General features: G+C 40.3%; 1 protein-coding gene across 6 annotated transcripts in view; it reads left to right on the plus strand.

The window, feature by feature from the left end:
- The window catches only part of MICU1 (mitochondrial calcium uptake 1), a 243149-nt gene that overhangs the window by 32492 nt on the left and 186113 nt on the right, over positions 1 to 24544 (plus strand). For 4 of the 6 annotated variants that reach the window (XM_078345624.1, XM_009009751.5, XM_078345621.1 and 1 more), the window contains 2 exons: positions 22784 to 22945; positions 24097 to 24265. In XM_078345624.1, coding sequence (XP_078201750.1) covers positions 22785 to 22945; positions 24097 to 24265 — 330 coding nt within the window. In that variant the 5' untranslated portion in view covers position 22784. Of the gene's footprint in view, positions 1 to 15205; positions 16615 to 22783; positions 22946 to 24096; positions 24266 to 24544 lie in introns of all 6 variants that reach the window. The other 2 variants (XM_078345622.1, XM_078345623.1) reach the window with 1 other exon arrangement.

Consider the following 24544-nt stretch of genomic DNA (forward strand, 5'->3'; position numbering starts at 1 on the left):
ACTTGCTCTTTTGCCTAGGCTGGGGTGCAATGGTGCAATCTTGGCTCCCTGCAGCCTCCGCCTCCTGCGTTCAAGCGATTCTCCTGCCCCAGGTTCCTGAGTATCTGGGATTACAGGCATGTACCACCACGCCCAGCATAATTTTTGTATTTTTAGTAGAGATGGGTTTCACCATGTTGGTCAGGCTGGTCTCAAATTCTTACCTCCGGTGATCCACCCTCCTCTGCCTCCCAATGTGCTGTGATTACAGGTTCTTGGCCTTTATCCTTGGGTTCTTTATTCATGGATTCAACCAACATGGATATAAAATGTTTGATGCTGGGCATGGTGGCTCACAACTGTAATCCCAGCACTTTGGGAGGCTGAGGTGGCGGTGTGGCTCGAGCTCAGCCTGGACAACATAGCAAAACCTTATCTCTATTAAAAATAAAAATTAAAATTACCTGGCTGTGGTGGTGTGCACCTGCAGTCCCAGCTACTTGGAGGCTGAAGCAGGAGGATTGCTAGAGCCTGAAAGATAGAGGTTGCAGTGAACTGTGACCATGCCACTGTACTCCAGCCTGGGCAACAGAGTGATACCCTGTCTCAAAAAAAAAAAAAAAAAAAAAAAAAAAAAATTGAAAAAATAACTCAATTAAAAACAATGCAATAATGAAAAAAAATACAAATTAAAATACAATGTATAGCAACTGTTTACATGGCATTTACATTGTATTAAGCATTGTAAGTAATCTAGGGATGGTTTAGAGTATATGGAAAGATGTGCATAGTTTGAATGCAAATACTATACCATTTTACATAAGACACTTGAGCATCAGGGATTTTGGTGTCTATGAGGGTCTTGGAACCTATCCCTTGCAGATACTGAGGGATGACTGTACTGGTTATCAGCACCTTATTGGATTAACCCTCTAGTAAGAATTGTTTAAACAGAAACATTTACAATTTTTATTATTTTTTTGAATCAGAGTCTTGCTCTGTTGTCAGGTGCCAGGCTGGAGTGCAGCAGCGTGATCTCGGCTAACTGCAACCTCCGCCTCCCCGGTTCAAGCAATTCTCCTGTCTCAGCCTCCCAAGTAGCTGGGACTACAGGCGTGCGCCACTATGCCCAGCTAATTTTTGTATTTTTTAGTAGAGAAGGGGTTGCACCATGTTGGCCAGGATGGTCTTTATCTCTTGACCTCATGAACCACCTGCCTCAGCCTCCCAAAGTGCTGGAATTATAGGCGTGAGCCACCACGCCCGGCCAAAATAATTTTTTTTTGTAATGGAGTCTCATTCTGTTGCCCAGGCTGGAGTGCAGTGACGTGATCTCAGCTCACTGCAACCTCTGCCTCCCAGGTTCAAGCAATTCTCCTGCCTCAGCCTCCTGAGTAGCTGGGATTATAAGCATGTGCCACCATGCCTGTCTAATTTTTATATTTTTAGTAGAGACAAGGTTTCACCATGTTTGCCAGGCTGGTCTTGAACTCCTGACCTCAAGTGATCGACCTGTCTCAGCCTCCCAAAGTGCTGGGATTACAGGCATGAGCCACCACACCTAGCCTAACATGAAATTTTATGTTATATATTAAGATTCTGTCATTGCTGGTGTTGCTACAAAGTATACAAAGTGAGGATAAATGTTTGAACTCTAAAACAGGGTTTGAAGTTGAAATGTATTTTAGTTTTAGATAAAATTTGAACCTACTAAAAATACAAAAATTAGCTGGGCATGGTGGCAGACACCTATAGTCCCAGCTACTTGGGAGGCTGAGGTGTGAGAATCGCTTGAACCAGGAGGTGGAGGTTGCAGTGAGTGAAGATCGCACCACTGCACTCCAGCCTAGGGGACAGAGCAAAACTCTGTCTCAAAAAACAAAAGCAAAAAAGCACCTAAAACCAAAGATGTTTGAGTGAGAGAGAGTAAAAAAATGGTTTTCCACAAATGCTTTCTTCTGACTATTCCTCTGTCCTTTTGCTTCTACACACCCTAACCTTTTCCTTGTGCAAGTCAGTACTTTCTTGGCTCTGATTTCCTTTGGAGCAGTGTTTAAACTTTCCTTATTGATAGCTCATTTTTTTTTTTCATCCTGTAGTATTTTAATGGCTCTTAGGTACATTACAAAGTAATTACAAAGTATTTATTAGGCCCAATATGGTGGCTCACACCCGTATCTCAGCACTTTGGGAGGCGGAGGCAGGCAGATCACTTGAGCTCAGGAGTTCAAGATCAGCCTGGGCAACATACTGAAAACCCATCTCTACAAAAAATGGCCAGCTGTGTGGCATGTGCCGGTAGTCCCAGATACTCAGAGGCTGAAGTGGGAGAATTGCTTGATCCCAAGAGGTGGAGGCTGCAGTGAGCCATTATTGCACCATTTCATTCCTGCTTGGGCAACAGAGACCCCATCTCCAAAAACAAACAAACAAATAAAAACAGTATTTGTTAACTATTGAAGCTCTATAGCTACTTAATTTCCAAGACTTGAATTGAAAATCAAATTGGAAATGAAGTTTTATGGAGTTTTTACATATTGAAACCTTATGCATGGTCTCAACACATTAACACATTATAGAGATTTTAGACAATTCTTATTTGTCATCATTATTTCTGTAATTTCCCGAATGGTTGGTTTTTGCTTTAAATAAGTGTTTCTTTGGTTGATTTATTTTTTCTTTTTCTTTTCCACACTTTGTTTTTCTGTGCAGTTATTTGGAAGGGCAAATTTTCACCCTTTACTACTACTTCCTGCAGCAGACAAAAGTTTCAGGTTTTATTGTTGCAGTAAAAAGGCTCTATGGTGTTTGAAAGTGAACCATGAAGTTCTTGGTGGATAAAGGATTGTTTCATAGAGTATCAGAAGGTGAAGTACTGTGGAATGTTGACCTGCTTTTTAATAGCATCTTTCTTTAACAAGAACATGTGCAAAAATTCTGTCTCAAAGCTAACATTTCTGTGAGATGATTCTTGTTTCCACAATTATCATTTTATACTGTAGAGACTTGTGTGACTTAAATTAGCTTTACATTCTTATCCAGATCATTTAAAATAGCTTTCTCGGCTGTTGGAAGATACTCACTTCTCAGAACAGGCCTAGCTGAACTGTGAGCTTTTCTTATTTATTCTGTCACTAATGTCTCTTTGAGCTATGAAAATGTATATTTTGTGGACATGAACGTTAATCTCTACTGTATTTTGGCAGTCATTCTGGTGTCTTCATTGAAGAACACACAATATTTATTTCATCTAAAAAATCTATAGAGATATTTTTAAAATGACTTGGCATAATTAAAATTTAATATAGTGTCATGTTTTGAGGAGTATCATAGTTGTACAATACACATTGTATTTCTAGTAGCTTATCCCATTCCTTGAATAATTTCATGTATGTATTATCATCTAGCTATAGAATGTTAGAGCCTCTAAGATAATGCATTCAGTCCAGGCGAGGTGGCTCACAACTGTAATCATCCCTTGGGAAGCTGAGGCATGTGAATCAACTGAGGTCAGAAGTTCAAGACCAGCCTGGCCAACATGGTAAAACCCTGTGTCTACTAAAAATACAAAAATTTGCCAGGTGTGGTGACACACACCTGTAGTCCCAGCTACTTAGGAGACTGAGACAGGAGAATTACTTGAACCCAGGAGGCAAAAGTTGCAGTGAGCTGAGATCGAGCCACCATACTCCCGCCTGGGCAACAGAGAAAGACTCTGTCTTTAAAAATAATAATAATAAATAATAATAATAATAATAATAATAATGTGTTCAGCCAAACTATTTTGTAAAGAATAGTTAGCTTTTTCCTACCCTAAGTAAATCTTCCTTGAAGTTTCTGTTCAGCCCTTTCCACTTCCCAACTTAATGTAATTGAATCCCTTTTAATATGTTTTTGTAGCCCTTTTATTTTCTGCCTTGTGTTATGGTTGTTTTTGTTTTTTCTTTTTTGTTAACAGACAGGGTCTCACTACATTGCCCAGCCTGGACTGCAGTGCTGTTCACAGGCACAATGCCACTACTGATCAGCATGGGAGTTTTGGCCTGCTCTGTTTCTGACCTGGCCTGGTTCACCCCTCCTTAGGTAACCTGATAGTGTTACCATATTGACGCTGAACTTAGTGTGGACACCTGATGGGCATGTAGCACACCATAGCCCAGAACTCCTGGGCTCAAATGATCCTTCTGCCTCAGCTTCCTGAGTAATTGGGATTACAGGCACATGCCACAGTGCCCAGTGGTTCTTTTTTTTTTTTTTTTTTTTTTTGAGGGGTCTTGCTCTGTCACCCAGGCTGAAGTGCAGTGGCATGATCATGGCTCCCTGTAGCATTGACCTCCTGGGCACAAGTGATCATCCTACCTCAGACTCCTGATGAGTGGGGAGTAAGGCTTGTGCCACCAAGCCCAAGTAATTTTTTTTAAATTTAATTTTGTATTTTTTTTGTAGAGACAAGGTTTCACCATGTTGCCTAGGTTGGTCTTAAACTCTTGAGCTCAACTGAACCACCCACATTGGCCTCCCAAAGTGCTGGAATTACAGACATGAGCCATTGCTCCCAGCCACATTATGTTTATTTGAATAGTTGTTTTATCTTCACTACTAAATTATAAGGTGTTTGTGGGCAAAGACTATGTCTTGTTCATCTTTGTGCCTCTTGCTGTACCCTGGCAAATCTTTGCTCAATAAATAATGATAGAATGAAATAATGACAGTTGGACATTTTAGATTATGTGAGATTTGCTTAAATGGATGAGACTAATATAAGATACTATCTCATTGAAAACTACTCAGGGCTGGGCATTGTGACTCACACCTATAATCCAGCACTTTGGAAGGCTGAGGCAGGAAGGTCACCTGAGGTCAAGAGTTCAAGACCAGCCTGACGAACATGGTGAAACCCCATCTCTACTAAAAATACAAAATTAGGACATATCCAAGATGGCTGATTAGGAGCAGCTCAGGATTGCAGCTCCCAGCAAAAGCGCAGAGGGTGAGAGGATGCTGCATTTCCAGACGGATTTTTATTGCCCACAGACCAGGAGATTCCCAGGCAGAGGAGCCCCACAGGGTCATCAGCATGACTGTTTCAGTCGGCATGCTATTTTGGCCAGTGCCCTGGCACAGCAGTTCTCCATACAAAATACACGGGTTCGGGCGCCATTTTAGCTGGTGATTGGAGCTCCTGGGAGACTGAGTTGCCCATTCAATTGATATAAAAGGGGACTTAAAGAGGGAGCTAGGCTAGGAGATTCCCAGGTAAAAAAGCGCCACAAATCTCAGAGCAGCTGTTTCAGCTGGTGCAGTGGGTCACTGCATGGGAAATCACACAGATCCCGGCACCTTTTCAACAGGCTCCTGGAACACCTGGGAGACAGAGTCGACCACTCAACTAAAAAAAAAAAAAAAAAGAAAGAAAAAGGGATCTGAGGCAGGGAGCCAGGTGATCAGGCTCGGCTGGTCCCACCCCCACACCAAAACAGCAATATGAAATGCTCTGGATTTGAGAGTTCCACAAGAAGCACAGCTGAACCTGGAATGGTCCAGCTCTGTGGGGGAGGGGCATCCACCATTACCCAGGCAGTCTACCACTATGGAGGAAGTCCGCCATTGCTGAGGCAGCCTGCCATTGCTGAGGCAGCCCACCATTATAGGAGACTCCACCATTACAGAGGTGGGCTGCCATTACAGAGGTGGGCCGCCATTACAGAGGTGGGCTGCCATTGCTGAGGCAGTTCTAACTATACCTATATAAACAGATCTACAGATAAGTTCACACAGCAGCTGGGCGGAGCCCACAGCAGCTCAGCAAAGCCTCTGCAGGCAGACAGTGACTAGGTTGCCTCCTCGCTAGGCAGGGCAGCCCTGAAAAAAGGCAGCAGCACAACAGACACTCATAATTAAAGCTCTAACTCCCTGGGATAGAGCACCTGGGGAAAAAAAAGGGGGGTTTATGAGTTCTTCTGCAGCAGACTTAAACGTACCTGCCCAGCAACTCTGAATGAAAAATGGAGCCCACAGCTCAGCACTTGAGCACCTATAAAGGACACACTGTCTCCTCAAGCAGCTCCCTGACCCCCGTATATCCGAAGAGTCACCTCATAAAGGAGAGCTCAGACTGACCTCTGGTGGGTATCCTTCTGGGACAAAGATAGCAGAAGAAGAAACTGGCAGCAAACCTTACTGTTCTGCAGCTGCTGCAGGTGATCCCCAGGCAAGCAGGTCCTGGAGTGGACCTCAGCAGTCCTATAGCAGAGGGGCCTGACTGTTGTGGAAGGAAAACTAAGAAAAGGGAAGAAATAACTTCATCATCAACAGACCACATGTCCACTCAGAGACCCAATCTGAAAGTCAACAACTACAAGGATGACAGGTGGATAAATCTACAAAGATAGGAAGAAACCAGTGCAAAAAGGATGAAGACACCTGAAACCAGAACACCTCTCCTCCTACAAGAGATCACAACTCCTCACCATCAAGGGAGCAAGACTGGATGGAGAATGAGTGTGATGAATTGACAGAATCAGGCTTCAGAAGGTGGGTAATAAGAAGCTTCTGTGAGCTAAAAGAACATGTTCTAACCCAATGCAAAGAAACTAAAAACCTTGAAAACAGATTTGATGAAATGCTAACGAGAATAAACAACTTAGAGAGGAATATAAGTGAATTGATGGAGCTGAAAAACACAACATGAGAACTTTGCGAAGCATACAAAAGTTTCAACAGTCGAATTGACCAAGCAGAAGAAAGGATATCAGAGGTCAAAGATCAACTCAATGAAATACAACAAGAAGGCAAGATTAGAGAAAAAAGGGTAAAAAGGAATGAACAAAGTCTCCAAGAAATATGGGACTATGTGAAAAGACCTAATCTATGTTTGATAGGTGTACCTGAATGTGATGGAGAGAATGAATCCAAGCTGGAAAAACTCTTAAGGATATTATCCAGGAAAATTTCCCCAACCTAGCAAGGCAGGCCAATATTCAACTCCAGGAAATACAGAGAATACCACAAAGATATTCCTCAAGAAAAGCAACCCCAAGGCACATAATTGTCGATTCACCAGGGTTGAAATGAAGGAGAAAATGCTAAGGGCAGCCAGAGAGAAAGGTCAGGTCACCCACAAAGGGAAGCCCATCTGACTCATAGCAGATCTCTCGGCAGAAACCCTACAAGCCAGAAGAGAGTGGAGGCCAATATCCAACATCCTTAAAGAGAAGAACTTTCAACCCAGAATTTCATATCCAGCCAAACTAAGCTTCATAAGTGAAGGAAAATAAAATCCTTTATGAACAAGCAAGAACTCAGATTTCATCACCACCGGGCCTGCTTTACAAGAGCTCCTGAAAGAGGCACTAAACATAGAAAAGAACAGCCAGTACCAGCCACTCCAAAAACATACCAAATGGTAAAGAGCATCAACAAAATGAAGAATCTTCATCAACTAACAGGCAAAACAGCCAGCTAGCATCAAAATGGCAGGATCAAATTCACACATTACAATATTAACCGTAATTGTAAATGGGCTAAATGCCCCAATCAAAAGACACAGACTGGCAAATTGGATAAAAAGCCAAAACCCATCGGTGTGCTGTATCCAGGAAACCCATCTCACACGCAAGGATACACAAAGGCTCAAAATAAAGGGATGGAGGAAGATTTACCAAGCAAATGGAGAGCAAAAAAAGCAGGAGTTGTAATTCTCATCCCTTATAAAATAGACTTTAAACCAACAAAGATCAAAAGAGACAAGGACATTACGTAATGGTAAAAGGATCAATGCAACAAGAAGATCTAACGATTCTAAATATATATGCACCCAATACTGGAGCACCCAGATAAATAAAGCAAGTTCTTAATGACTTACAAAGAGACTTAGACTCCCACACAATAATAGTAGGAGACTTTAAGACGCCATTGTCAATATTAGACAGAGGAACGAGGCAGAAAATTAACAAGAATATCCAGGACTTGAACTCAGACCTGGACCAAGCAAACCTAATAGACATTTACAGAATTCTTCACCCCCAAATCCACAGAATATACATTCTTCTCAGCACCACATCACACCTACTCTAAAACTGACCACATAATTGGAAGTAAATCACTCCTCAGCAAATGCAAAAGAATGGAAATTATAACAGACAGTCTCTCAGACCACAGTGCAATCAAGTTAGAACTGAGAATTCAGAAACTAACTCAGAACCATACAGCTTCATGGAAACTGAACAACTGGCTCTTGAATGTTGACTGGATAAACAATGAAATGAAGGCAGAAATAAAGATGTTCTTTGAAACCAATGAGAATGAAGACACAACATACCAGAATCCCTGGGACACATTTAAAGCAGTCTCTAGAGGAAAATATATAGCAATAAGTGCCCACATGAGAAGCAAGGAAAAATCTAAAATTGACACCCTGTGGTCAAATTGAAAGAGCTAGAAGAGCAAGATCAAAAATCTCAAAACCTAGCAGAAGACAAGAAATAACTAAGATCAGAATAGAACTGAAGGAGCTAGAGACACAAAAAACCCTTCAAAAAATCAATAAATCCAGGAGCTGATTTTCTGAAAAGATCAACAAAATAGACAGACCACTAGCCAGATTAATAAAAAAGAAAAGAGAGAATAATCATATAGATGCAATAAAAAACAATAAAGGGGATGTCACCACAGATTCCACAGAAATCCAAACCATCATCAGAGATTATTACAAACATCTCTATGCACATAAACTAGTATACCTGGAAGAAATGGATAAATTCCTGGACACTTGCATCCTTCCAAGCCTCAACCAGGAAGAAGTCGAAACCCCGAATAGACCAATAACAATGGCTATAGGTGAGGCAGCAATTAAGAGCCTACCACCCAAAAAAAAGCCTAGGTCCAGATGGGTTCACAGCCGAATTCTACCAGACACACAAAGAGGAGCTGGTACCATTCCTTCTGAAACTATTCCAAACAATCCAAAAAGAGGGAATCCTTCCCAAATCATTTTATGAGACCAACATCATCCTGATACCAAAACCCGGCAGAGACTCAGCAAGAAAAGAAAACTTCAGGCTAATATCCATGATGAATATAGATGCAAAAATCTTCAATAAAATACTGGCAAACGGATTGCAACAGCACATCATAAAGCTTATCCACCATGATCAAGTAGGCTTCATCCCGGGGATCCAAGACTGGTTCAACAAATGCAAGCCAATAACGTAATTCACCACATAAGCAGAACCAAAGACAAAAACCACATTATTATCTCAATTGATGCAGAGAAGGCCTTTGACAAAATTCAACAGCCCTTTATGTTAAAAACCCTCAATAAACTCGGTATTGATGGAATATATCTCAAAATAATAAAAGCTATTTACGACAAACCAACAGCGAATACCATGCTGAATGGGTAAAAACTGGAAGCATTCCCTTTGAAATCTAGACAAGGATGCCCTCTCTCACCACTCCTATTCAATATAGTACTGGAAGTTCTAGCCAGAGCAATCAGGCAAGAAAAAGAAATAAAGGGTATTCAGATAGAAAAGGAAAAAGTCAAATTATATCTATTTGCAGACGACATGATTGTATATCTAGAAGACCCCATCATCTCAGCCCAAAATATCCCGAAACTGATAAGCAACTTAGGCAGTCTCAGGTTACAAAATGGATGTGCAAAAATCACAAGCATTCCTGTACACCAATAACAGACTGAAAGAGAGCTAACTCAAGAACGAACTGCCATTCACAATTGCTACAAAGAGAATAAAATACCTAGGAATACAACTAACAAGGAATGTAAGGGACCTCTTCAAGAAGAACTGCAAACCACTGCGCAATGAAATAAGAGAGGACACAAACAGATGGAGAAACATTCCATGTTCATGGTTAGGAAGAATCAATATCGTGAAAATGGCCATACTGCCCAAAGTAATTTACAGATTCAACGCTATCCCCATCAAGCTACCAATGACCTTGTTCACAGAATTGGAAAAAACCACCTTAAACTTCATACGGAACCAAAAGAGAGCCCGCATAGCCAAGTCAATTCTAAGCAAAAAGAACAAAGCAGGAGACATTACTCTACCAGACTTCAAAGTATACTACGAGGCTACAGTAATCAAAACAGCATGATACTGGTATCAAAACAGAGATATAGACCAATGGAACAGAACAGAGGCCTCCGAGGCAACACCACACATGTACATCCATCCGATCTTTGACAAACCTGACAAAAGTGATGGGAAAAGGAGTCCCTGTTTAATAAATGGTGTTGGGAAAACTGGCTAGCCATGTGCAGAAAGCAGAAACTGGGCCCCTTCCCGACACCTTACACTAAAATTAACTCCAAATGGATTAAAGACTTAAACATAAGACCTAACACCATAAAACCCTAGGAGAAAACCTAGGCAAAAACCATTCAGGACATAGGCATAGGCAAGGACTTCATGACCAAAACACCAAAAGCATTGGCAACAAAAGCCAAAATAGACAAATGGGACCCAATCAAATTCCACAGCTTCTTCACAGCAAAAGAAACAGTCATTAGAGTGAATCTGCAACCAACAGAATGGGAAAAAATTTTTGCAATCTACCCATCTGACAAAGGGCTAATATCCAGAATTTACAAAGAGCTAAAACAGATTTATAAGAAAAAAAAAAAAAAAACAAATGAGCCCATTCAAAAGTGGGAGAAGGATATGAACAGACACTTTACAAAAGAAGACATACATGAGGCCAACAAACATATGAAAAAATGCTCATCATCACTGGTCATTAGAGAGATCCAAATCAAAACTACGTTGAGATACCATCTCACGCCAGTTAGAATGGTGATCATTAAAAAATCTGGAGACAACAGATGCTGGAGAGGATGTGGAGAAATAGGAACACTTTTACACTGCTGGTGAGAGTGTAAATTAGTTCAACCATTGTGGAAGACAGTGTGGCGATTCCTCAAGGACCTAGAAATAGAAATTCCATTTGACCCAGCAATCCCATTATTGGGTATTTACCCAAAGGATTATAAATAGTTCTACTATAAGGACACATGCACATGAATGTTTGTTGCAGCACTGTTTACAATAGCAAAGACCTGGAACCAACCCAAATGCCCGTCGATGATAGACTGGACAGGGAAAATGTGGCACATATACAGCATGGAATATCACATATACACCATGCAGCCAACAAAAACGATGAGTTTGTGTCTTTTGTAGGGACCTGGATGAACCTGGAAACCATCATTCTGAGCAAACTGACACAAGAACAGAAAATCAAACACCGCATGTTGTCACTCATAGGTGGGTGTTGAACAGTGAGAACACATGGACATAGGGAGGGGAGCATCACACACTGGGGTCTGTCAGGGAAATATGGTAGGTATAGCAGGGGGTGGGGAATTGGGGAGAGATAACATGGGGAGAAATGCCAGATATAGGTGATGGGGAGGAAGGCAGCAAATCATACTGCCATATGTGTACTATGCAACAATCTTGCCTGTTCTTCATATGTACCCCAAAACCTAAAATGCAATAATAAAAAAGATTTAAAAAAATAAAAAATTAGCAGGGCATGGGGACGCATGCCTGTATTGCATGTACTAGGGAGGCTGAGGCAGGAAAATGGGATCTGGCCAGCAGAAGTTGCAGTGAGCCCAGATCGCACCACTGCACTCTAGCCTGGGCAACAGAACAAGATTCTAACCTATGGTGCACTCTCTTTCTGGAGGTGTGCAGTCTTCTTTGGCAAGTTGGCAGGTATTTATAAAAATGGCTTAATAAGCAAGGTACTATAATAGTGGAACAAAATATTAGTTCTACAGAAATCCAGGAGAAGAAATCAGGAGTGGTTATGACTTTATATCTTTTATGGATGAGATGAGATATCAATTGAACCTTAAGAGCTGGTCCTAGGAATGGTATAGAAAAAGAATAGTGTTTGTCATGTTATGTATCTAAAGCATACATGGTTTTACTGTGTTGGCCAGGCTGGTCTCAAACTGCCTAGAAGCAGTGATAAAACGAAGCCAGAAACATGAATTCCACTGCTCATTTCCATTTCTATAATCTATTTATTATATACTTATCTTTAACATTATTTAACATTAAACTTCATATATTTTTATTTTTTTCTTTTAAACTTTTGTGTGTGTATAGAGATGGGGTGTCACTCTGTTGCCTAGACTGATCTTGAACTCCTGGCCTCAAACAGTCCTCTCACCTCAGCCTCTCAAAGTGTTGACATGACAGGCATGAGCCACTGCACCCAGCCTATATTTCTGTTTAAATCAGCAAACAATCCTTTTGCCAATAGAGGGTTGTTGATGGGTGCTGACTGATCAGAAGTAGTAGTTACTGAAGCCTGGGGTGGCAGTGGCAATTTCTTAAAATAAGACAACAATGATGTTTGCAGCATCAATAGACTTTTTCTTTCACAGAAGAGCTCTCTGTAGCATAGAATGTTGATTGATAGTGTTTTACTCACAGTAATTTCTTTCAAAATTTTTTCAAAAGTTGAGTCAGTTCTCCCAAACCCTGCTGCTGCCTTATCAACAAAGTTTATGGAATATTGTAAACCCTTTATTGTTATTTCAACAATGTTCACAGCATCTTCACTAGTAGGTTTCATCTTAAGAAACTACTTTGTTCATCCAGAAGAACAAAGTTATCCATGTTGAGGGCTGCTGGATGAACATGGATGAACGCTTTATCCATTCAGGTTTTGCCATGAGATCACAGCAATTCAGTCACATCTTCAGGCTCCATTTTAAAAAAATACATATTTTTAAAATTGAAATTTACAGAAACAATTTGTCTTTTTTTGACTCTGTCAGGACTCAAACTTGCAATCTTTGAATTAGAATTCCAGTGTGCTATTCAGGCTCCACTTCTAATTCAGTTCTCTTGCTGTTTCCTCCACATACGCAGTGACATCCTCCACTGAAAATATTGAAACCCTCAGAATCATCCATGAGAGTTGGAGTCAGCTTTTTCCAAACTCTTGTTAATGTTGATATTTTGACCTCCTCCCATGAATCATAAATGTTCGTAATGGTATCTAGAATGATGAATCCTTTCCAGAATGTTTTCAGGTTAGTTTGTCAAGATCCATCAGAGGAATCCCTATGTGTAGTAGTTAAAGCCTTATGAAATTTATATCCTCAATAATACATCTTGAAACTTGAAATTAATCCTCAATCCATGGGCTGCAGAATGGATGTTGTGTTGACAGGCATGAACAGTGTAATCTCCTTGTATGTCTGTCTCAGAGCTCTTGGGTTATCAAGTGCATTGTTACTGAACAGTGACATTTTGAAAGGCATCTTTTTTTTTTTTTTCCTCTGAGGAGTAGGTCTCAACATTGGGCTTAAAATACTCAGTATGCCATACTGTAAACAGATGCTTTTGTTGTTTCATTTATAGAGCATAGGCAGAGTAGATATAGCATAATTCTTTTTTAAAAATTTTATTATGAGTTTAACCTGTTTTATTTTATTTCAGTAGTTTTTGGGGGTACAGGTGGTTTTCTGTTACATGGATAAATTCTTTTTTTTTTTTGGAGATGGGAGTCTTGCTGTGTCGCCCAGGCTCAAGTGCAGTGGGGTGATCTTGGCTCACTGTGACTTCTGCCTTCTGGGTTCAGGAGATTCTCCTGTTTCAGCCTCCTCCTGAGTAGCTGGGATTACAGGCTCCTGCCACCATGCCCAGCTAATTTTTGTATTTTTAGTAGAGAAGGGTTTTGCCATGTTGGCCAGGCTGGTGTCAAACTCCTGACCTTAGGTGGTCCACCCACCTCAGCCTCCCAAATTGCTGGGATTACAGGTGTGAGCCACTGCGCCCACCCCCCACTTGCAGCTTTTGATTGAAAGTGAGAGATGTGCTATTTGTCCTTTCACTTGAACATTTAGAGGCCCTTGTAAGGTTGGTTGTTAACTGGCCTAATTTTAATATTGTGTCTCAGGGAATAGGAAGGCTTGAGGAAAGGGAGAGAGATGAGGAAATGAAGGGTGGGTGAAGCAGAACACACGCAACAGTTGTCAATTATGTTTGCCATCTTTGGGCATGGTTTGTGGTGCCTCAAAACAATTAACAGTAGTAACATCAAAGATCACTGATGATAGATCACAGTAACAAATATAGTAATCATGAAAAAGTTGGAAATATTGCAAGAATTACCAAGATGTGTCACAGAAACACGAAGTGGATGTATGCTGTTGGGAGAATGATACCAATGGACTTGCTTGAAACAGGGTTGCCACGAACCTGCAATTTGTGAAAAATACCATATCCATGAAGTATAGTAAAGCAAAGCACAATAAAATGAGGTATGTCTTTATTTGAAAAAGATTTACTCTTTTTATGTGCTTCTGTGTAACATTTTCTACAATGAAAATTTATTTTTATATGTGTACAATTAAAGCTATTAAAAATGTAAATAAATACAAATACTTATGAAGTTACAGATATTAGGATGAATCACTTTTGTCAGATCCAGACAAAATAGGGCAAGGAGGCCACAGGAAGAGAAGGCTCCTGCTTACATATATGAGATGAGTGTTTCCAAAAAGCTGGGCATGGTGGCTCACACCTGTAATCCCATGGACTTGGAAAGCTGAGGCAGGATGATTGCTTGAGACAAAGAATTCAAAACTAGGTTTGGCAATACTGCAAGACCCCATCTCCATAAAAGTTGAAAGAGAGAAAAGAAAGAACCATTTCCAGGAACTTTCTAAAAATCCCACAGGAAACTCTTTGACATCATCTGGGCATCTCTTATTTTGACAAAGTTTTTTACTAGACATTCTTTACAACTAGTAATAAACCTGTCCTTTTTTTGAGCGTGCTTGCCCAGGGCTCTCGAAAGAACACTTGCCCAGTAATGGCATCTCCACCAATGAACTGACAACAACAGTGGCTTTGGGCCTCTGGAACCAGTGAACTCTGTTTCTAAGCAGCTTATATGAATCTCTCCCTTTTTCCTAATAAATCTTCCCTTATCCTTTCCTCACTAAATACCCTGCTGACTTGCCATTTCATGCATTCCAGATTATGATTCTCAGTTCTCATTCCTGAATAAACTCAACATATTTAGGGATAATTTTCCTTAGTGGTTTTTTTTAGAGTAACATACTCTTGCTTGTGCCACACAAAAACCTGTGTAATGTCCAGCAAATCATTATCATTGTTATCTCATTATTTCCCTTTCTTTATTTTTTATTTTATTTTATTATTTTCAGATGGAGTTTCACTCTTGTTGCCCAGGCTGGAATGCAATGGTGTGATCTTGGCTCACTGCAACCTCTGCCTCCCGGGTTCAAGTGATTCTCCTGCCTCAGCCTCCTGAGTAGCTGGGATTACAGGCATGCACCACCACATGTGGCTAACTTTGTATTTTTAGTAGAGATGGGGTTTCACCATTATTTAACTGAGTTTTCACTTCAGTTGGTGGCCAGATTTGGGTAGATCTCAGAGATGTTTCTAGGCCACAGAGTTAGCAGGTGCTGCTTTCAACTACAGTGTCAGGTAATAGTTGGTTAATAGTATAGTGGAGGTTTATTTAGGCCAGTGAAAGGATTGGAAGAGTCAAGCAGTCCTTCTCTAAATGTGCAGTTGTCAGGCGTTAGAAATACAAGGGAGTAAATCAAATTTAAAAATGCAAGCAGAAATTTTAAGTCAGGATAAGGATATGGTCTGGAATTGTAATAGTCTGGTAATTTGTGTAAGAATGTGCCAATATAGGCCGGGTGCATTGGCTCACACCTGTAATCCCAGCACTTTGGGAGGCCAAGGTGGGCGGATCACCTGAGGTCAGGAGTTCGAGACCAGCCTGGCCAACATGGAGAAATCCCATCTCTAAAAATAAATAAATAAATAAATAGATAGAAAGAAAGAAAGTGCCAATACTCAAAATATCAGTATATGAACTTGATTTAAGTAAGGTTTATCTCACTAGAGAAGTTTACCATAATGTGCCTTGATTGTTGAGACATTATTGGGCCTGAGCTCAGTGGTTAAGCTGGTAAGTGACAGTTCTTGACTGAGGGGAATGCAACATCTGCCTTCTGGACCTGCCTTTATTTTTACTTAAATGAAGAAGTTTAAATAAAATCCCTAGAGGAGCATTAAATTTTATTTGCCTAATTTAAATTTTATTTATACATACAGAATTCACCATGTGATTATATATTTTACATAGTTTAATTGGCATGTGTACATTACCTTATATTCTTTCTTTAAATTTAAGTGAAAATGCTTATATGAAATGCTGTATGTTTGTTTGCATGGATAGATACATGATTCTTGTTTCAAATGAAATAGCATATCATAAAAATCTCTCTGTATGTTATCTCACTTATTTCCCACTCCCACCAGCACTACTACTATTACTTTTTGTGTGTTGTTACTTAATAAGTACATATGCATTCTTATTTTCTCCTCTTTTTATATAAAAGGTGGCATACTGTATGTGGTATTCCACATGTTGCCTTAGAATTTTTTTTCTTTCGTTTTGTAGAGATCTGGCTAGTACTGTATTTCCCAGGCTGGTCTCAAACTCCTGGGCTCAAATGATCCTCCCAGATTGGCCTCCCAAACTACTGGGATTACAGGCCTGAGCTATTGCAGCTGGCCTATTGCTTTTAAAAAGGTAACACTATGAACTCTTTTCATATTTTTCATAGAGTTTTCTCATTCTCTTTTTATTGCTACATAGTATTGCTTTATATAGATTTATCATATTTTAACCAATCTCTCTTTGTGAACATTGGGTAGTTCTTAGTGTTTTGCTATTATAAACTATGATGTAATAATTATGCACCATATACATGTGCATAATTTCACAGGTGTTCAAGTACATCAGTAGAGTATATTATTAGAAGTGGAATTTCCAGGCCAATATATGCAGTTTGTATAAGTAATTTTGATGAAAATTACCAAATTATCCTCCATAAATTGTACAAATTTGCATGTTTGTCAGTAGTGCCATTCTGCAACATTGTCAACAAATGCGTTTTCATACTTTTGGATTTTTACCCATTTGATGGATAAAAAGGGGTATCTGAATATAGGTTTAAATTGCATTACCTTGTTATGAGTGAGAGCCATTTTTCTTTTCTAACTGTCTTTTTATATCTTTACCCAACATTCTGTTGGTTTGTGAAGTAATATTTGTAGTAATGTTTTATGATTATCATTTTTGATATTTCCGTTCCATTCCATTATGTTACTATAGCATTGTTTATTTTTCTGTAGCTGGGCATTTGATCTACTTTTAGAGCATGGCTGTTCTATTTTTTCTGCTGAAAACAGTTGTTAAACAGGTTTTCCTCATCAAGATTATTTATTTGGGAGTCAAAAAAATGCAATGATCTGTTATAGGTTTTTGTGCTAATGAGCTATGAGGAAACTACATAACTTACCTGGGTCTGAGTTCATAAAACTCAGAACTTTCAAAGTTTGAAATCCCCTAGAGAAATCGCCATATAGAAATGGATAGTCCAAAGTAATAAATCTTGAATACCTGATATGATCTTAGTCCTTCCCCCTAAATGAAATAAATTAAATTTTGTCATAGTGTTTTCTGCCAAAGATAAGAGAGTGCTAAAGAGATATAAAGAACCCTAAGCTCACCTGGCAATTCTTTCATTTTACCAGTGGGTGAACTCTTTTTTCCCAAGGATGGAGGATGAGCTGCTTTTGTATACACAGCTAGCTGTTGAGTAGTAGAGTTGAGACCAGCTCTTGGATCATTGGATTCCTAGTCCATTTCACTTTTTACTGTACTACTTAGTGTTGTAGTTATTGATTTAATTTCTTTCTCCTTTTTATCTTCCATATCTCCTGTGCAGTTAGATATTGGTATGTGTTTGATACCAATGTCTTCATCATTTATTTTTAGAGACAGGGTTTTACCATGTTGCCCATGCTGGACTTCAACTCGTAGGCTCAAGCTATCCTCCCACCTTAGCCTCTTGAGTAGCAGATGTGTGCCACCATGCCCAGCTACATTTTGTTTCTCTTTGGAAATTTTTGTTTGATTCTGTTTTTTATTTCTACACTTATCATTATCTAGGCACTCATCACCGAATACCTAGGTTATTACTGCCTTCTGGCTATCCTCATCACTTTCATGTTAGCTCTCTCTGTCTTCGCTTCTTTGCAGTTTATTCCGTGCACTGCTAACAGATTGATATGCTTTAAACCATGTTTCTTTTTCTACCATGATTTCTTCCTATTAAAGAACTTAGTGGCTTCCTGTTTTACATGTGCTCTAAAATCTTGGTCTGACATTCAAAAGTTCTTCTCAAGTGATTGTGGCTTAGTTGTTGATCATATGTCTAGCTGTCCTCTACATCTGTTCAGATGTTGTAAATTTATCTTCCAGCCTTACATATCCCTTGCCTGTTAGAACTTTTGGCTTTTTCAAGGCAGTGTCTCGCTCCGTCACCCAAGATGGAGTGCAGTGGTGTGACCTTGGCTAACTGTAACCTCAACCTCCTGGGTTCAAGTGATTCTCTTGCCTCAGCCTCCTGAGGTGGGAATTACAGGTGCCCACCACCATACCGAGTTAGTTTTTGTATTTTTAGTAGAGATGGGGTTTCACCATGTTGGCCAGGCTGATCTCGGAACTCCCATCCTCAAGGGATTTGGCCGCCTTGGCCTCCCAAAGCGCTGGGATTACAGGTGTGAGCCACCATGCCCATCCTTTTCCAATTTTTAAATGGGCTATATTATTTATTTTAAACATTGAAAACCTCCAAGTGTCTGTTCTTTTTGTTGTCAGTGCTGAATAATGTTTCCTCCACAGATAAGCATGTTTTAGTTTAGTGCTCATTTTTGCTGTAGTGAAGAGCAGTGCTATTTATGTGAAAGCACATGTGGATTTGAGGAATGTTAATTTTGAAATGAACCAAAAAAAAAAAAAAAAAAGAATCAGAAGTTGCCAGACAGGAAGAAAATGTAATAGATGGCCTCCTTGGTGCTTGATTTTGCTAGAGTATGTACAATAAAATGAGATGATTTCTGGGATTGGGGAAAGATATAAGAATTGCACTGCTAAAGCTTAGGTTATGGAAAATAGGAGAAAAGATTAATAATTTTTCCATTTTGTCTATATGAGGGCAGGATTTAGGTCCAATTTTGAAGTCAGACCTAGATTGGATGAAGGAGGCTAGGGGCAGAGTTGATATGTACAAAGTACAAGGTAGTTTAAATTAGGAATCAGTGGGCCAGGCATGGTGGCTCATACCTGTAATCCCAGCACTTTGGGAGGCTGAGGCGGGCAGATCAGTTGAGGTCAGGAGTTCCAGACCAGCCTGGCCTACATGAAAAAACCCGTCTTTACTAAGAGAACAAAATTACTGGGCATGGTGGCACATGTCTGTAATCCCAGCAACTTGGGAGGCTGAGGCAGGAGAATCGGTTGAACCCAGAAGGGTAGAGGTTGCAGTGAGCTGAGATCATGCCACTGCATTCCAGTCTTAACAACAGAGGAAGACTCTGTCTCAAAAAAAAAAAAAAAGAAAGAAAAAGAAAGTCAGGAATCAGTGAACTGTACTTTGAAAAAAATCAAAGGGGCTATGGATACTTTGTATAATTTGAATGAATTACCCCTACAAAAGAAGTGGAGCCATAAAGAAATGCCTTTTCCTCCATCAGCCCATCTGGTGTATTAAAACAGTGAGGGACTATACTGAGCCCCAAAGATCAGAATCTAGAGGAAGAAAATCATTTACATCGATTCTCTGGATGGAGGTACCTGAAATGATCCTATGCTTTTGGGGGTGTCCCTGACATTTCTCTGACTTAATCAAAATTTTACACCATTCTGAGGCTTAAGACTAAATAAAAGCTTTCGCTGACTAACCCAGTCTCAACTTAATCATTTTTATTTTTAGTTTTCTGTCATTTCTATGATAGTATTTTTATAGTTCAAGATACAATTCTATGCCGTGTGTGGTGGCTCACTCCTGCAATCTCAGTATTTTAGGAGTCTGAGGCAGGTGGATCACTTGAGGTCAGGAGTTTTAGACCAGCCTGACCAACATGGTGAAACCCCATCGCTACTAAAAATACAAAAATTAGCCAGGCATCATGGCGTGTACCTGTAATCCCAGCAACTTGAGGGGCTAAGACAGAAGAATTGCTTGAATCCAGGAGGCAGAGATTACAGTGAGCTGAGATCACACCACACTCCAGCCTGGGCAACACAGCAAGATTCCATCTCAAAAAAAAAAAAAAAAAAAAAAAAAAGGATAGATTTTAGAAATGTATTTTAAAAATGATTTATATTTATCTTGTTTAATTAGAATGTAAATTTTTTTGGCTTTCTGGGTCTCACATAGGGCTGTACATACAGTATGAATTTAATACATTTTTGTTGAATTAGAACTTCTCAGCTGGGCGCGGTGGCTCACGCCTGTAATCCCAGCACTTTGGGAGGTTGAGGCGGGTGGACGACTTGAGGTCAGGAGTTCGAGGCCAGCCTGACCAATGTGGTGAAACACTATCTCTACTAAAAAAACGAAAATTAGCCAGGTGTGGTGGTACATGCTTGTAATCCCAGCTACCTGGGAGGTTGAGGCAGAATATCACTTGAACCCAGGAGGTGGAGGTTACAGTGAGCAGAGATTGCACCACTATACTCTAGTCTGGGTGATAGAGCAAGACTCAGTCTCAAAAAAAAAAAGAAGAAGAACTTTGCAGTAATTCTCTTGGATGCTGAGTTAGTTTGCTTTTGCTGGGTTGACAAACAACACCCCAATCTTTGTGGCATATGGTAAGACATTTATTTCTCAACAACATTCTACAAGTCAACTGTGCTCAGCTGGCTCAGCTTGGCTTGACAGTGGTTTATTCCAGTCTGAGGTTTGTTCATTATGGATGCCAGTTTGAAGGATCAGTGTCTCTTTGGGACATGGTCTTCTCTCTGTAAAGTGCAGGAACACTAGAAGACGAACAGCAGTACCTCTTAAAAGCACTTCATGAAACTGGTCCACATTCCATTGGCTAGAGCAAGACATATGGCAAGACACACACCAAAAATTTAAAGAGTAGGCATTCATATGCAGAAGGGGGAAAAAAAGTAGGAAAGTAATTTTGCTTAAGGGATGGGGGATGGGAGAGTAAGTATTTATTGAACAATAATATGCACTAATGTAGATGTTTCTGATTTAAAACAAAATATTAAAATAAACTTTTTTTAAGTGAGGTTTTAAGTATAGAGAACCTGGTAGGGAGGAGGGCTTCTAAGGATCTGGAAGTGAGAAAGATTTAATAAAAACTTCAAAGCAATATCAGCATTATAAGGTAGGGAGCAGCAAAGTCTCTTAGACATTGAAGTCTGGAGTTAGTCCTTCCTAGGTTCAAATTCTGGATCTATCACTTCCTACGTATGTACACTTGAGCAAGTTATATTTTGGATCTGTAAAATGTGGGAACCATTATCTTTTTTCATTTCAGCTCTAAACGCATCTTTCATTGCCCTGTTTGTGATACTGGAAGTTTTTCCCTTGCCAGTTACTATTAAACTTTATCCGTAGAGCGACTAGAAGGACCTGGAGAAGGAGGGGTGTTTCTTGCCAGTTCTAGTGTGCTCTGTGGCTTGCTTCTATAGCATGCAGGAATTAGTTGGACACTCAGTGGCACCCAACTCCTAAGGAGTTTTAGCAGCAACTCTCATGCAATTTTCTAGTGAAACTGCTTCCTCATGGGTGGCTTCCCTGGCATTGCAAAGGTCAACTTCCCAACAGATTCCACCAGCATGAGTTGTCCAGTAGATGATTTGTTCTGGTATCACAGAGAGTGGCTTTCTAGTGCGTTTTGCTGGCATGGCACCTCAGTAAGTTTCTCTGACACACATAGCTGTGCCTTCTCCACGCAATCTATATCTCTGCCCTGGCGAGTGAAAGTAGACCTTTTATAGACTGGTCTTTTCTTGGTGCTCTGCGTCAACTCTAGAATAGTAACTGCTCCCTGTATCTGCTATCTCTTTAACTTCTGAGTAGTAAATTTCCTGTTGTAATTAATATATATATATTTTGAGACAGCGTCTTCCTCTGTTGATCAGAGCTCACTGTAGTCTCAACATCTTGGGCTTAAGTGGTCCTCTCACCTCAGCCCCCTGAATAGCTGGGACTACAGGTGCATGTCACCATATCTGGCTGATTTTTTTTGGGAGAGATGGGCTCCTACTGTGTTGTCCAGGCTGGTCTTGAACTCCTGGGCTCAAATGAGCCTCCAAGGAGGCTCTTCTCTCCTTGGCCTGCCAACTTAATAATGTTTTATATTAAAAGTTTCCTGTTTAGGCCAGGCACGGTGGTTCAACCTGGACCTCGGCACCCCTGGTGAGTGGTCCGCCCAGCACTTTGTAATCCCAGCACTTTGGGAGGCCGAAGCAAGCAGATCAGCTGAGGTCAGGAGTTGAAGACCAGCCTCACCAACGTGGAGAAACCCCATCTCTACTAAAAATACAAAATTAGCCATGCATGTTGGCACATGCCTGTAATCCCAGCTACTTTGGAGGCTGAGGCAGGAGAATTGCTTGAACCCAGGAGGTGGAGCCGAGATTGAGCCATTGCACTCCAGCCTGAGCAACAAGAGTGAAACACCGTCTCAAAAAAAAAGGTCAGGTTTATAAGTAGTACTTTTCTCATAAGGTTATTCAGAGGTTTAAAAGGGATAATATAAGCAAACTGTTTAGAATAGTGCCTGTCATAGAACAATTACTTCAGTGTTTGTTAGTAATGTTGGTAGGATTATCATCATCATCATAACGGCCACTAGCTAGGAGTGACATTTCTACTTATTGTCCACAGGATGTTTCGTCTGAACTCACTTTCTGCTTTGGCAGAACTGGCTGTGGGGTCTCGATGGTACCATGGAGGATCACAGCCTATCCAGATCCGGCGAAGACTAATGATGGTGGCTTTTCTGGGAGCATCTGCAGTAACTGCAAGTACTGGTCTTTTGTGGAAGAGGTGAGTATTGTCCAACCATCTTGTTCTTGCATGTATGTTTATTCTTCTGGTCATCTCTGTTGTCAGAAAGGAGTTGATTTCTGGCTTAACTGTGTATCAGAATTTCTTGCCCAGATCATTTGCTATTATTAATATTTGTCTGTGAAATAAGATGTTTCAAAGAATTCAAGTATCATACCAAGGCAATAAATAGGAAGCACTGTGCTTCAAGGTCTGCTTGTCTCCTCTGCTGAACATTTTAAATAATGGGGTAGGGATAGCAATAGCAGCTTTAGAAAATGAATGCTTTCTGACCGGGTGCAGTAGCTCATGCCTGTATTCCCAGCACTTTGGGATGCCAATATGGGCTGATCACTTGAGGTCAGGAGTTCGAGACCAGCCTGGCCAATGTGGCAAAACCCCATCTCTACAAAAGTACAAAATAAAGCCAGACACAGTGGCATGAGTGAGGCTGAGGCAGGAGAATTGTTTGAACCTGGGAGCCGGGTGGAGGTTGCAGTGGACCAAGATTGTTCCACTGCACTCCAGCCTGGGAGACAGAGTTAAACTGTCTTGAGGAAAAGAAAAAAGAAAATGAATGCTTTCTGAGACTTCACAATTTGGTGACCCTGTGAAATTAACGAAGAAACTTTGGTACTTTTGTGTACCTGATAGTTTTTTTCACTAGTTATGGAAAGTACCTTGGAGAGAAGAGAAAATCTAGTGAGCCACAGTCTTCTCTTTCTTAAAATGCATAGGTACTATTTTTCTGACTCTGTAACTCTTTGTTTTTTATTTTTGTTTGCTTTTTGATATGGAGTTTTGATCTGTTGCCCAGGCTGGAGTGTAGTGGTGTGATCTCGGCTTACTGCAACGTCTACCTCTGGGTTCAAGCATACCACATTTTGTTTATTCATCTGCTGGTGGACTTTTGAGTCATTTCCACCTTTCAGCTACTGTGATAGTGCTGCTGTGAATATAGATGTGCAAATGTTTCTTTGAGACCCTTTCATTTCTTTGAGATATATACCTAGAGATCATTTGAAGAGCTTCTTCATGTAGAATATTTGACAAATTCAAATGCTGCTGCTCTGCTAAGCTGTATCTATTTGCTTATTTGGTTAATATGATAGATATCAGGATTAATCTGGATTTCTTTTTTGCATATCCAGGGCTCATGCAGAAGCTCCACCATATGTAGACAACCTGAAGACTGACATTGGTGATAAAGGAAAGAATAAAGATGAAGGGGACATTTGTAACCATGAAAAAAAGACTGCAGATCTTGAGCCTCACCCAGAAGAGAAAAAGAAGAAACGTTCTGGATTCAGAGACAGAAAAGTATGAAACATAGCCTTCTAAGTTGATTAGAAGTACATCCTAAATTAGAGGAATGCAATTTCATCTTTTTCTTTCTTTCTTTCTTTTTTTTTTTTTTTGAGACAGGAGTCTTGCTGTGTTGCCCAGGCTGTAGTGCAGTGGTACTATCTTGGCTCACTGCAAGCTCCACCTCCCGGGTTCAAGTGATTCACCTGCCTCAGCCTCCTAAGTAGCTGGGATTATAGGCACATGCCACCACACCTGGCTAATTTTTTTTTTTTTTTTGTATTTTTAGTAGAG

This window comes from Callithrix jacchus, chromosome 12 (genome assembly GCF_049354715.1).
Source record: "Callithrix jacchus isolate 240 chromosome 12, calJac240_pri, whole genome shotgun sequence".
Classification (NCBI taxonomy): domain Eukaryota; kingdom Metazoa; phylum Chordata; class Mammalia; order Primates; family Cebidae; genus Callithrix; species Callithrix jacchus.